At 43.3% G+C, this 14,091-nt stretch overlaps 3 protein-coding genes across 3 annotated transcripts; 1 reads left to right on the forward strand and 2 right to left on the reverse strand.

The window, feature by feature from the left end:
• Window positions 1-1,551: 1,551 nt before the first annotated feature.
• EAF02_003587 (uncharacterized protein) lies at window positions 1,552-2,886 on the reverse strand (the record flags this gene model as incomplete). The annotated part of the gene is made up of 5 exons (XM_038899635.1): window positions 1,552-1,673; window positions 1,735-2,289; window positions 2,330-2,534; window positions 2,611-2,681; window positions 2,754-2,886. 5 exons carry the CDS (start codon window positions 2,884-2,886, stop codon window positions 1,552-1,554), a joined length of 1,086 nt encoding a protein of 361 aa, XP_038760562.1.
• Window positions 2,887-3,916: 1,030 nt separating this feature from the next.
• Window positions 3,917-5,554, forward strand: EAF02_003588 (uncharacterized protein; the record flags this gene model as incomplete). The annotated part of the gene is made up of 3 exons (XM_038899636.1): window positions 3,917-4,426; window positions 4,512-5,286; window positions 5,340-5,554. The coding sequence occupies 3 exons, from the start codon at window positions 3,917-3,919 to the stop codon at window positions 5,552-5,554; spliced, it is 1,500 nt and encodes a 499-aa protein (XP_038760563.1).
• Window positions 5,555-6,222: 668 nt separating this feature from the next.
• Window positions 6,223-13,381, reverse strand: EAF02_003589 (uncharacterized protein; the record flags this gene model as incomplete). The annotated part of the gene is made up of 4 exons (XM_038899637.1): window positions 6,223-8,667; window positions 8,752-12,194; window positions 12,299-13,173; window positions 13,356-13,381. The coding sequence occupies 4 exons, from the start codon at window positions 13,379-13,381 to the stop codon at window positions 6,223-6,225; spliced, it is 6,789 nt and encodes a 2,262-aa protein (XP_038760564.1).
• Window positions 13,382-14,091: the final 710 nt, after the last annotated feature.

Here is a 14,091-nt window from a genome sequence, read left to right on the forward strand (position 1 = left end):
GCTTTTCCAATAGAGGGAAGTGATTTGGCCTCTCTAGCATTCTTCTCATTTTTCTTTGAAAACACTTCTTCGACGGGTCGTCTTATACTTATTAAAGCTGGATCATGCTGTTCACTAGATTCGCTAGTGTCATTCCACTGTTCAATTTGGGTGGCCTTCTTTTCACGTAGCTCATAATTCTTGATCATGTCTGTTAACTCATCCCAAGTTCCATTTTCCTATTGCACATTAACTTTAATTAACGAGGGGTTAGAGCTGAAACTTACATCAATATTGTTTGCTCGCAGCACTAGAAGTACCTGTTTCTCGAAACATTTCTCGGCCCGTTTTTCTTGTTCCTACACAACATGAGCTAATTGCAACCTCATTATGATGTATATATACCTTTGTTATATAACGAGTGCGAGTAGCCGATGCTTTAGATTCAACCACATGCATTGTTCTGTAATGGCGCCAAAGATCCTAGGCGTATCTCTTTTCTGATGATCATTAATTGGAAATAATTTGGGGCATCTTTGTCGGGGCATACCGTGTTTTCACATAGACTCCCATCTTGATTAGGCGCACGACAGAAAATCTCGCCTTTGGGGATGTGAAATCCCCTTCTTGTTTCTTTCGACTTTTCGTCTATCCAATCTTCCTTCTCCCATGCCATCATTTCCTTTGGACGGGTAGTAAATTGGTAATACAGTTTGCCCAAATTGGGGTTCATTATATCTGATTGTTAATCAACGTTATGTGAGTCACTGCTGAGGGTCGGTATTATGGCTTTGCACTTTTTTTTAGACTTGGAGGTGGTTGGGAGGGCTATCAAGCACTGGGAGTTGAGGTTTGGATCTAGGCGATAAGAAGTCGAACGATAGAATTATCGATTACTGACAGATCAATATGATATTGATGAGAAAATTGTTTTATTTAATCAATAAAGTGATGCAAAGTGTTGTAGTAGTTGAAAGAATAAGAATAGGAAGTAGCATGGCCATGTGAGATCTGTAGTATTCTCTCGTAGAATCCGGAAGGAAACAACATCGCTTAGGTAGCAAAAGTCTTTCCAAGCAAGTACTCTTATGGTTCCTTCTCTTGATAGCTTGCTATGTGTAAAAATGGATATCAAACCGAAGTATGGATTACCACAAAGCCTGTTGAAAATTAAACGTGCAGCTGTGATGAATGAATTAATCAGATAAAAATACAAATCGTTCACACTTGATGCTCAGATCAGGAAATAACATGTCTTCAAGCTTCCAAGATGATTAATCCAAGAAAAATTGGTATTTTTCTCTAATAAGCGTCTAAATCCCTAACACATATAACACTTTAGCAATTAAACCATGAGTAGAAAAGATGAGATGATCTGTTCTGAAAAGGCTTGAGATTTATAGAATACATGAAGTTTCACTGAATCTACAAGAGGAACACAAATGACAGAATACATTTCGTGCTAATCGTTTGGAATAATGCTTTTCGTAGTCTATACTTCATTCCTATTATACTACCAAGGTTCCTTAGATTCTGATATCAAGTCCCATGTTACCATGTCGCAATATCCACTTAGTTGCGATCTATTTCCTCAAGTTGCTTGTATGTAGTAGCGGCTAGAAATCTTACAGACGGTACAGTCCATTTTCGAAATACCTGGACTAGCTGGTGACCTTTGTCGTCTCCTTGATCCACTTGTTTCATCGTTAGCAAAGCATTTCAGATGCTTGGTATAAAATATGGAAAGTAGCTTACCAGTCGACATCCCAATACTCGTCTTGAAACCCTGAAGACCGCAGTACAAATCTTCTGCTGGATTAGTCTTAGTTAGACTCGGCATTTTCTGCACTGTCTCCTGTTTCCGCATGAAATAGAACTTTATTGACCGTGTCATAGAACAAACCAAATTGTACCAATGATTTGGCTTCCACTCCCCGTGAATTACGCTTAATACAAGTTCTTTACCTAAGGAAAGAATTGTTTGTGTATGGTGGGTAACAACGTTGTCTTCTGGGAAACTTTTCGGCGTGAGATCCATAAAGGTAATTTCATCGCGTACACCAGGAATTGTGAAATCAAGACGCTCCATAATGACGATTAGTTCCCGCAATTCACAGAAGCAATGGACAAGAAGAATAGATAAGCGATGAAGATTATCCCAATTCACAAGAACATCTCGAGATGATAGAGTAATGACCAAACTTTGGGACAATCCAATCATAGGAAAAAACATAAGACAAAAGGCTGGCGTGGCGGCTCCCTTCGGTTGGCCATGACCAGAAGTCGATTTCGCGGAGCCAAATTGCATCACTGGCGGCTTTATATGCGATTGCTGGTAATGATTCGGAACCAGTAGATAAATTGCTGCATTGAGATAAACAATTTAATCTTTGAATTGCTTGTTGACGAGTCAGACGATTGACGTATAGCTGAGGATTTTTTTGACCACTATCAACAAGTCGAACTTGATAATGGCCATAGGAATCGCCGTTAATATATTTGCATGAAGTTGAAACAATTCTTGGAGCTTCGAATGCGTATTTCCATATTTTCAGCTGGACTTTTTGTTAGAGTCCTTCTTCTCCATTATTCATGACATTTATAGTTCCTACTGCATACATGTTCACTTACTTTTATTTCGGTTGGAAGCCACTCAAATAAACCAAAATCACCATCGTTAGTGATCACCGTAACTCTTTCTCCTGCGACAGTGATGATGAATTTATTTTATCAACAATGGTCTCAGTGGTTTTAGGAATTGAACTTTCCCACACCAATCACGCCCGATCGAAGTGTTTGTACAGAATTGAGGCCAAGATTACGGAATGCAGAGTGCGAGAGATCTCTTCTTTTCGAAATTGAATCTGTTCTGGTGCCCGAAATCACTAAATCTTCGTTGGCAGACATAGAGACGGTAGAAAGGAGCGAAATTTAAGTAAAACTTCGAAAGGCGAGAACTTTGCTGGTAGGGTTTGGCTATGAGGTCAAATAAGATTCCTCAAAAAAGATACCAAGATTGGAAAGGGTCATTGAGGGTCCTCCGAAGATCAGTGAGAAAGCCGTAGTAGAGACCCCTCTTATATAGCAATCATTGATAATTATTCTTCAAGAGTTGCTCGAGTTTCATGTAAAGCTGATTGGTTTCCGAAGATGAAGATGAAGATAAAGGCTCGAAGTACGGAGTTACCCTTGCCCGAGGGTGTATAGGTGGTCTTGGATATCAGACTATCTTATATTTCAACGAACGCACGAGTACAGCAAGACAGGAAACAATTTAGTGAATATTATGTATTGAACGGAATGAAACGCATGCTACTTACCTATCTATATCTATAGATTGTATTCCAGAATCAATGACATATAGAAGATTCAACATTCAGTGGAATTTTAAGTACCTTTGCTGGTCATTGAATTGCTTATTATCCAATTTGAAATAGATATTAAAATAGTTGGAATTTTAAAATTAGTCGCCTTGTTCAATATGAGATCTTACATTATCGTAACATACGTATTTTAATGAATGCCCTAGAAAAACATTAAAGAGTTCAATTCATCTCTTCACCATCTAATAAAGATTCGGCAATCAGAAACAACTAATCAACATCTCTTTCTGGTAAAGTGCTGTCATACATCATGATAACATCATGATACATGTGTTTATACATTAACTCTACGAAGCATGAAATGCTTATACAGCGGCTTATACATATAATTCTGATGTTAATTGGTTCAAATTTCAAATTAGCCGAACGAACGCATTCAATAACTTCACTCTTCCATATTTCACTCATTCTACGCCAATTCAAGAAGTGATTGCTTATCAGTCGGAGTAGGCACTCCTACCATCATATGTACATCTTTATAATTTTGTCTTCCATTCAATCCACAAGCCTGCTAACTTTCAAACGACACATCTTACAACAACAGCAACAACAACATGACAGATCACACGATAAGTACTAATTCCTCTTATCACAATGAACCTAGAGAAATGAAGCTTGAAGACAAGACTGAGAAAGACTTAGATTCTTCGAGTCACCTAAAAGACGAAGGAAAAGAAGAATGTAGTATCTCCAATGAACCTCGCAAGAATAACATTTTGGACCTGATCAGAAGTTCAACAAGTGGCACCTCTCATCAAGATTCCCAAGAACTCAGAGATCAAGGCACAGAGAACGAAGCAAGAAGTGCCCCTTTTGGTAGAAAAACCGAGACTTCCAGCAGAAAGGAACGTCTTTATGAGCTGGTAGCAGCAGAGCCTCTTCATGGAATCACATCTTCTACTTTAGATTTTATCTACGCAACATTGGAGGATGAAAACTTGTCTAAAAACTCTGAGCTTAGTGACAAGATTAGACAGGCTTTTTCCGCTTTGGAAGATGAACTCTTCAGTGAAGATAAGGAAGCGATCTTTGAGAAGTTCCCTAAACTTCCTCCTGAAGTTCGAGTATGTTAAAAATTTCTAAGTATCCTTCTGCTAGTCTAAAGGCTAATTTGAAGCTATCTTCCGATTCCCGCTAACATTTTCACAGACAATGATCTGGAAGCAGAATCTTCTAGAACCAAAAGTTGTGCGCGTCGGTATTGTGCCAACAGAACGCACAATAGAGCAATGGCAATACAGCGGTGGTGAACTTATGAAAATCGATGATCATATGCCGATGCTACTCGAACGAAACTCCATTCTCAAGACCCCTCCCTGCTCTCTTCTCTATGTCAATAGAGAATCTCGAGATCAAGCATTACAAGTACACGGTGTGTTTTGGGAACAGAAGCGCCCGTGTAAAGAAGCCGAGGGCGGTTATGTTTCAATCAACCGCATATATGTCAATTGGGAGATCGATACATTATGGTTGGATTATAACCTCTCCGTCGCGTGGCGTGATAATAAAATGGATCCAAGCGACATACTGATCACACCAATGCCGGCATACGACAAAGTTCGTCGTCTTGCAACACCAGGAGAATCTATCGAATGGCCTTGTGACTTTCAAGTATCGGATACAGGTTTAGCAATTGCAGATTTCCCAAATCTAGAGGACTTGTTTTTGCTAGTTCCTACGAAAGAGACAGAATGGAGCGACCCGATTCTCGTCCCAACGCCAATAAACACGAAATTCTGTAGCATTCTCGACAAATTCGATGCGGACTCACTTGGTTCGGGTCTCGAATTCTTTATTGACGAAGATGAATACGACATTATTGCTGAGAATTTAGATATAGGTGAATTGAGGGACATTGTATATTGTGTCTTTCAGCACACCCTTGAGAATTTTACTTCTGCAGATAACGAGGAAGAAATCGAAGGTAAGAATAAGGTATCAAAGACATTAAATCAGGTAACTAACTACTCTTACCAGCGGGATATATACGTGATCTTTCCACCTGGGAATGGCCAGATGTTCGATTCATGGAAGTAAGCACAATTGAGAAGGAGAAAGTCAAATTTATAGCTAAAGCTCTACTTGAGGTTCTGCCAGCAGGGGTCTATGAAGTAGACGATGAAGACACAGATGAAGAAAGCCGTGGTCCCAGCAGTACATCATTTTATTACATGCTGCTTTTGCGAGATTAGCGTTAGAGGGACTTCAGGAACAGGCAAATCTCCAGTCGAGCAAAGGCAAGCGCCTTGGTTGGGTTTTCCAAGCTAGATTTGCAATAAATGGATGATACATATGATGGTAAAATTTGACACTATGTGCTTCCATAAACCGCACTAGTGCAGAGCACGCAGCTTATTCTTCACATAATACACGTGAAATTCTTGAACGGGAAAAGGAAACGGCAGAGCAGATTTCCTGACTTCCAGTCCAAAAGCATACCTAGTTTACTACTAACGTGAGAAATTCGAATAACATAAGCAAAGCTTGAAAGATTGATATCAGGTGGAAAAGCTCTCGCATTCTTCCTTGGCTTCCAAGTCATGCCTCTCTGTTCATTCTTCCACTCAACCTTTCTCTCTCACAGCACATATTACCCCAGAAACCAAAACGAGAGACAATTACAGTGTCACTAATATCACATATAGATTATTGAAGTAACAATTGATTCTTAAATTCATTAACAATTTACATATTGTACAAACTTTGGTAGCTTCAGGCAGCTGACTCATAAAACTTTCCGAATTCCGTCAGAATCCTTGACCAAAGATTACGCCTGTGGATCATCACAACAACTGACAGGTGAATATAGTATACCAACAATTTTAAGATGTACCCCCAAAAAGCCTAATCGTAAAAACATCTATCTTCGCGGATCTCGTTGATCATCCCGGCTTCGGTAATATTGTTGTTCTCTTTCCCTTTCCTGTCTCTCTCTCTCTCGTTCTCTCTCATAGTGATGCTCATAGCGCTCTTGAGTTTGTTGTTGTTGATATTGCATGTGGTGGGAAGGTGCTTGGGCATAACCTTGCTGACCTGAAACTGATGTAGATGGAGCAGCATTATAGTTCCGGGCATCGAAGCTATTTTGTCGTGAGTTGTGCACATGATGACCTACTTGATGACCTTGAATCCATTGACCACGTGGTGCTGGTGGAGTTCGATGTCCACTTTGTCCACTTTGTCCGAATGCTATAGATCGATGACTGGCTGCCACTTGAGGTGCTGAATGGAAGTCTACCGGTGTATTCGGTTGTTGTGGCACAGCGAATTGTGATTGACGATTATATATATCACGATCGGAAGCTTGAGGTATGTCATGAGGAGACGACATTGTCTGACGTGCCATCTGTTGACTAGCAGGAGGAGGAGTAGCAGAATAAGGTGATTCATTAAGCTTCGTAATTGGACTTCGTGTATATCCGCTCGGAGCATTTATTTCATTTAAAGGCTCTCGACGAATAGATGAAGACTGCGAACCAATTGTTTGGCGAGATGGTTGAGAATACATCTGGTGATGTTGTACAGTTGGTGGGGGTGCATGACTTCGGCCTTCATAAGGTGTTGGTGTGTAACTGCGACCCACGGAGGATGAATGTTGATGCATAGATTGAGAAGATGATTGTGGATACCCATGCTGTGGATTCGTTTGAGAAGATATTTGATGTTGAGCCTGCTGCATCTGCTGATTTTGTTGAATTTGCTGGGACATTTGTTGCGACTGTTGAGATGAATGCGATGAAAATCGTGAAGTCTGCAATGAACGTTGAGGTGGTGGAGTTTGTGAATTTTGAATGGGAATTGCCGCGGCACCACCAACTCTCTTCGGTTGGACTTGTGCTATGGGAGGAGCTCTGCTAGGTTCACTGGATTCATCGTTCAACAAGGACATGATATTGGAAGTCTTTCTTGGTGTGTCTTGCTGACGTATAGCAGCAACAGCCGCTGGTGGAGGCGGTGGTGTTGAATACTGCTCTTGGATTGGCGGGGTAACAATGCCCGATCGACCGAAAGCTGGAGAGGGAGATGGAATCAAGTTTGGAGCAACACTCATACCATCACTAAGCAAATTCCTGACACCTTGACTTCTCGGATATTGTTGATTTGGTGCTAAAGATGGTGCTTGTCTTCGAACGTCCGTTGCGGTGACTGTCGAATATGGAACCTCGGGTCTTGTAGGTGCCATTGATCCTGTACGGCTAGAGTGTGCAGAGTATAGTTCATATTGTTGTGGATTTCGTACATCAATTTCCTCTTGCTTCATCTGAAAATTTCGTTGTTCTCGCTTTTCTTTTCGATCTTGTTGTTCTCGTTGTTCACGCTGCTCATGGTCACGCTCTTGTTTTCTCTTCAAAGTTCGTTCTAGCTGTTCTTGTTTTGACTCCCTTTCCCTTTGTAGCTGTTGTTGCCGCTCGATAGCCTCCATTTCCCTTAGCTGCTCTCGTCTTTGGAATACCTGCTGTTGCTCACGATGTGTCTGTTCTCGCAAAGCCTGCTGCTCTCGAAGGGCTTGTTCTCGCTCTCGAATCGCTTGCTCTCGAAGGGCTTGTTCTCGAATAGCTTGCTGCTCTCGTCTGGCCTGGTCTTGTAAAGCTAGTCGCTTTATGGCTTGTTGTTGTTCCTGTGACATTCGTTCTACCTCATGCTCAAGAGCCTTCTGCCTCTCGCGATGGGCTTCCTCGGCGACCCGGGCTGATCTTTGAGAAGCAAGTGTGGTTGGATCGGAAATTGGTGAAGCATTTTGAGATTGCTGCGAAAGATTACTCTGTAACGTAGGACGTTGATTATCAGTCGTGAAGAAGCCCATAGCAGGACCTCTTGGTTGTCTAACTTGCTGACTCTGAATTTGTTGTGGTTGTGGTTGTATCTGAGAGGCTGTTGCTGTTGCTGATGGTGATGCTGATATTGGTTGTTGCTGTTGCGGGATTTGAGATAAGCTGTGTTGATTAGCCTGATGATGGGAGCGTTTGGATGGCAATGAACTAGGAGTTATCGTTTGATTCATTGATTGGGGAACTGGTCCAGCTTGAGCTAAAGCTGGGAACCTAGTACTCAATGTGGGCTGAGGAGGGGAGGCTTGAGAAAGAGTTATAGGTTGGTTAGCAGATAGTTCATCGAGATCCATAGCAGAAGCTGATCTCGATAGAGGAGCGGGTGAGGGGTCATATCGTCGCTTCGTTGGAGCAGTTGGTGTTGGTGCCGGTCCAGTAGATTCGCCTCTCTCACGTTTCGAGTCAGCATCTCGAGTGATCGCTTCCCATTCTTTCTTACTTCCAGAATCAACCGAGCGTTGGTAGTAGTTCTTGACCTGTTCAGCAATGTTAGCTAGCCGCTTAAGGCCTAGTTTTCCTTTCTTGATATCAAGCCAATCAGAAAATATATCGTTATATACCATGGTATGTGTTTTTGTTCCCATATGTTTTGCAATCCCTTGCCAATCTGTACCAAAATGTCGTAGTAATTCAGGAAAGTCATGCACCTCCGGGACACTCCAATAGCTAGAAGTTTGTTGTTGGGCAGTAGAACGACGATCCGGTTGAGATTCAACAGTTGTTGGAGGGGCAGATCCAACACGTTCAGGTGCAATTGGAACCTCTAGATTAGCTGGTGTAAGTCTTTCGGGTGTCATGAATGGTGGTGAAAATGCTGGAAGTTGTTGAGGAACAATACTTTCATATGGAGGGAAACGAGCAGGAGCTACAGGAGGTCTAATTGGAGTAGGCTCGGGTGCAGCGGTTGATGGGGGAGGATTCGGCGATTCATCGTTACGGGTAGCAGGAGATGGGGCAGCTGCTAGAAGTTGACTAGCCTTGGGTTGTTTCGGAACCTTCTCTCGTGGAACCTTTACTTTCCTTTTGGGTGGAGCTGAGTCACCATTTGCATCTCCTTTTGGGGTAGCAACTCTTTTCGCTGGAGTTGGTGCAGGACTGGCGCCTTCATTGTCAGTTGGTGGAGGTGCTTCAAAATTCCAGGTTGGAGCAGCAGCTCTCCTAGGTCGACGTCTTTCGTTGCCATTCTCGACATCTGGTGTAGCGTCGGTGTCGTTGCCGCCTCCATTTTCTATGTTGGTAATGAGAACGCTAGATTTTTTCGCTCCTTTCCTCCTACCTGTTTTAACTTGATTATTTTTCTTCTTGAAGATCGCTTTCCATTCATCAGTTGTTTTGATAATGTAATAGTGTTGAATGCAGGCCTTGTAATCACGATGTGGAAGGCTTTCTGCGATGACAGAAAATTGCTTGCCAGAATGGGAGTACTTCTCTCGAAAAATGCGAGCCTCTTCTTCCGTGAAATTGTCGATAGATTCTCCGAATTCAAGCATACGAAATGATCGCTCAAATGGAACCTTATGCGTAGTATCTACAAACATAGTTTCTTTGTATTCATCATCCCAACACATATCTGGAATGCTCGCTTCCTTGGAATTAGCGGTCTCTTCCCTGGCATCCTGTTCTTGCTGTTCCTTCGATTCTTTAGCTTCACGCTCGGATTCACGAAGGACGCGTTCTATATCGTGCTCTGTCGCAAATCTACTCCCAGTACGCCGCTGACCCTCTGTCTTCGGATCTGAACCATTTACCGATTTGCCTCGTTCGACCGATTCCTCGGCTTCCCTGTCTTGGGCTTTAGCAAATGCTTCTCTACTTCGCACAGCAATCGGATCCAAATCCATATCAGTAAATGTGCGGTATTTGGCATAATTGTCTGCCCACAGTTTCCCTTCTTCTTGTTGTCTTCTCCATTTCTGCGCCATTTTTTCTTCCATGAACCTCGTAAGAGAGGGTTCGGCATCAGGAGCAATTTCAAGAGAGCTCAAGAACTCTGGATCCTCGTCCCATTTATTATAATCGTACATTGGCAAAGATTCCGGAGGGGGTGTCTTTGTATCCCTGGGGTGCTTGACGGCGTCGAGAATTTTAGACTGGCGATCCTCTTCGAGGGCGGCTTCTTGTTGAACAAGCTTCTGCCGTAAAAGTTGGAATCCGGCTTGTTCAGCTTCATCTTCGTCATCATCACTTTCTTCGGGGATCTCCATCGTTAGTTCTGGGGCCTGTGGTACTGGTGAAGGCATCTTTTGTGGTCCAAAATCATAATGACCATCTTGTTCTTTTCGAAGACGGCGAATTTCTTCTCCGGAATTGCTCATGTCATTAACTGCCTCCTGGTTGACAGATTCATTATTTTCAACTGTCTCTGTACCCTCCATCTGATGATCACCATCTGCATCTTTATCCATTGATCTTTGGATTGGAGCCTGAGTCCTGGGACTAATTAGTGAATCATCTTCAGGTGCTTCAGCATCTGGGAGGATCTCAGTATCAATGGTTCCTAGAGATACTGGGAATTTGTAAACTGGTTCAGTTTCTGACTTTCTTTCTTTCTCAGCAGCTAATCCTGATACCTCGTTTGACTCGGGCGGTCCTACATCCGTAGATTTCTCCACAATTTTTTGGTCGTCATGGGGCTCCAAGACACGCTCAGAATAATCTCTTGATAACGAAGGCGAAGGTGGCCTCTCTGAGCTGGAGAAATTCGTACCAGCATGTTGAGGCTCCATGCTAGGGAGAGCTTGGAAGTCGTTGTTGGAGGTGTTGTTTTCAAGATCAGTTCGCGGTAATAGTGATGACTCGGTCGTAGAAGGTTGGGGTTCTGTGGGCTCAACGGTAGCAGGTTGAATGTCAGATGGTGCAGTATCTTTAGATGCATCATCCTTTGAGGAGTTTTCTTCGGATACACCAGCTTTAGAGAGACTCTCGTTAGTGGACCGGTCATTTGAGCTCTCAACATCCGCTTTTGTGACTGTGGAATGGGGAATATCAACATTGGTCTCGGTGGCTTTGATGGGAGTTCGAGAATCTTCAGATGGCGATTGACTTCTCTCAATGGGCAATGGAGCAAGATTAATCGCTGGCGTTGATTCTGCTTCCTTAGTGATAGAATCCTTTGTAATCAGATGAGTACTGGAATTGGAATCTTCGGTGACTGCAGTGGGTGGTGATTGTGGTTCGACAGAGGGAATAGCTGGCTTTTCTGGGTCAGTAGATGGAGGTTGACTTGAATGTCGATGATGTTTCTCATTAACGCTCGAGTCGATTGTTGCTGCTGGAATGACCGGTTTCAGAAATGGTGAAGCTGGACTTTGATGATCTTCACCGACAAAGGGCTTAGAATCGGATGAAATGTCTTTTGTCGGGTCCAACACTACGTCGGGCTCTTTCTGAGGCTCTGAGTGAGGTTCAAGCTCAGATACAGATTTATTTCCCCCCTCAGTCAGTGCGTAAGGTATATCGTTTGCGGATTCAGAGCCAATGGATTCAGACAAAGTATCCGGAACTTCTCTTGTATCTAATAGCAGAGGCAGATCCCTAAACGAATTGACAAGAAAGAACTGGTCAAGAGGAGGTAAGTCGGGTCTGTTGCGAGCATCGTTCATGCTACGCCTGACCTCCGCTAATTCACTCTCGAAATTGATCTCATCCTCAGGGTCATCATCATTGAAGGGGTCCAAATCGGAGTCGGAATAATCATCACTGATCTGTATTTTGGGTGGGCGTCTACCGAACAAGGGCTTTCGCTGACGACGTTTTTTGTCAACTCGTGCTATCTCATCAAATTTGTGTTCTGGGGTTGCGACGACTTGTGTGTCCGATCTGTTGTCTAGCGGGGGGTTTTCAATGGACTGTGAAACTATAGATTTTGCAGGAACGTAGAGGCTGCCTGGAGCCCCACGGCCGGCAAGAAAACGGGGCGCAGTTGGGACCGATACACCAGGTACAGGACTTTCACTGACCGATGTTCCAGTTGAACCAAATGCAGGAACCTGAGGAGGAGGGGCTTCATATGGTCAGCATCATACACAGAACACACATGTTGAAACATGCACAGGAACCAAATTGAAGTGCCAAGAACAGGAAAAGTAATTAGATCGTGAGACTTACTTGCGGATGGTTGAGTTCTACGTGGAAAATTCGGTTCAGGAGATCTACTGCGGACTTGAGTTCGATGATAATGTTCATCGTAGTTATAAGGTCGTCCACGTCCACGTGCTAATCCATTTCCTCTTGCTCTACCATAACCATGAACAAATGGTTGAGATGACTCGGACGAAGGCGAGGTAACAGACATTGGACCGTCTCGTGAGCCTCTTCGAGCACGATCAAGGTCCAAGCTTGAAGGTACGTCACGAGTATCTCTACTATTGTAGTTAGGAGATCTTCCCCTACCAAGAGGAGATGAAGGCCTTCGCCCTTTGAAGCTGTCCCGACCACCCCATTCTCGATCACGGCTTCGATCATCGCGAAACGGTACTAAAGGTCCTCTGTTGTCCCTTCGAATATCTCTATAGTCTCTTTCTCTTTCTATTTCTCGGCCACGTTCTCGTTCTCGATCTCGATCCCGATCGCGGTCTCTACTCTCATCTCGCCAGCTACCTCTTCCGCGACCACGACCTCTGCCACCTCTGAAATCACCCCGATATCCGAAATCACCTCGATATCCATCGCCAAAACTGTTGCCTCTAGGGCCGCTTGGGGGGTCGATATAACTTTTGGATCCAGCCCGTGGTCCTCGAGGAGGATCGCGTAATGATGAATCTCGATTTGTATCTCGTGAAAGTGTATGCCTATCTGAGAAAAGCTCTCGATTTTGATTGTGATTAAATGCGGCAGTGTTCGCTCTTGAGTTTGATGGCGATCGGCGCCTGTCACCGCCGCGCGCAGCCCCTCTATAAGTATCGGAATCGCGGGAGTCGAGATATCGTCTTGGAGATCGATCCACTGGAGAGCGGGCGCGAGGTGATGTGTGTGGTCGAGTCCTGAAAGATTGAGGTTAGAATCAATTCTCATATAGTAATCATTGAAGCGACAAACATTGCGATGAGATTTACAAAAGGGGAAGACTACAATTTGTAGCAATCCCCCGTCCCTGTCGTCCTTCTTTAGTCGGTATCTCAGCGCTTGACTACCTAGTATTTATCGGTATAGCCACTGCAGTTACGACTCTGGTCCGGCGCTGCTGTTCATCAAATGGATACTTAAATAATGCCAAAAGCGTAAGCGGTGGGTGTTGATGTTGAATGACAGCGCTGAGTATTGTCGCTGGCGCAGTATTGAATCTTGAGAAGCATGCGAAATGGATTTGATCGAATACTGAGGTTGCCGCAATTGTTCATTCCCGCAGCACGACCGATATAGTTCGACTTGGCTCGAAAGGTTTGACCAATCAAATCTCGTTGTTTGCGGTCCGATCCTTCAAGGTTTTATAGCCTCGAATTTTGACCTCAGCCTCAGGGTTTCTGAGCCTAGCTTCGGATGTTATCATGTGATTAGCTACACTTGTATTGTTTTCAAAAGGAATCAATTGATAATATTTAATCAATTTATGTGAATTGATAGTAAAATATTCCTTATTCACCAAAATCATACTTTAAGACTACCTAGTAAATACTGAATGATTTATCTGCACCCTAGATAATTTTTGATCATCCCACACTGAAAACCCATTACCTGTCTACCTAGCAGGTACAGGTACCTACTGGTATCTACAAGCATTTATTAAACATTTCCCCGCAACGATTTAATCCTATTGAAGTCGCACAAGTTATGTGCTCCACTATTCAGCCACAATATAAAAATACCCAGGTGCTCCATATTATTGGATTAGCTAATCATTCGAGATGTGGCTTGACGAGGGCGCTCTTGGTGGAGAATAAAATTTCAACACTTCAATCAGA

The sequence above is a fragment of the Botrytis sinoallii genome (genome assembly GCF_014898435.1).
Source record: "Botrytis sinoallii strain Bc 23 chromosome Unknown BSIN_005, whole genome shotgun sequence".
Lineage (NCBI taxonomy): Eukaryota > Fungi > Ascomycota > Leotiomycetes > Helotiales > Sclerotiniaceae > Botrytis > Botrytis sinoallii.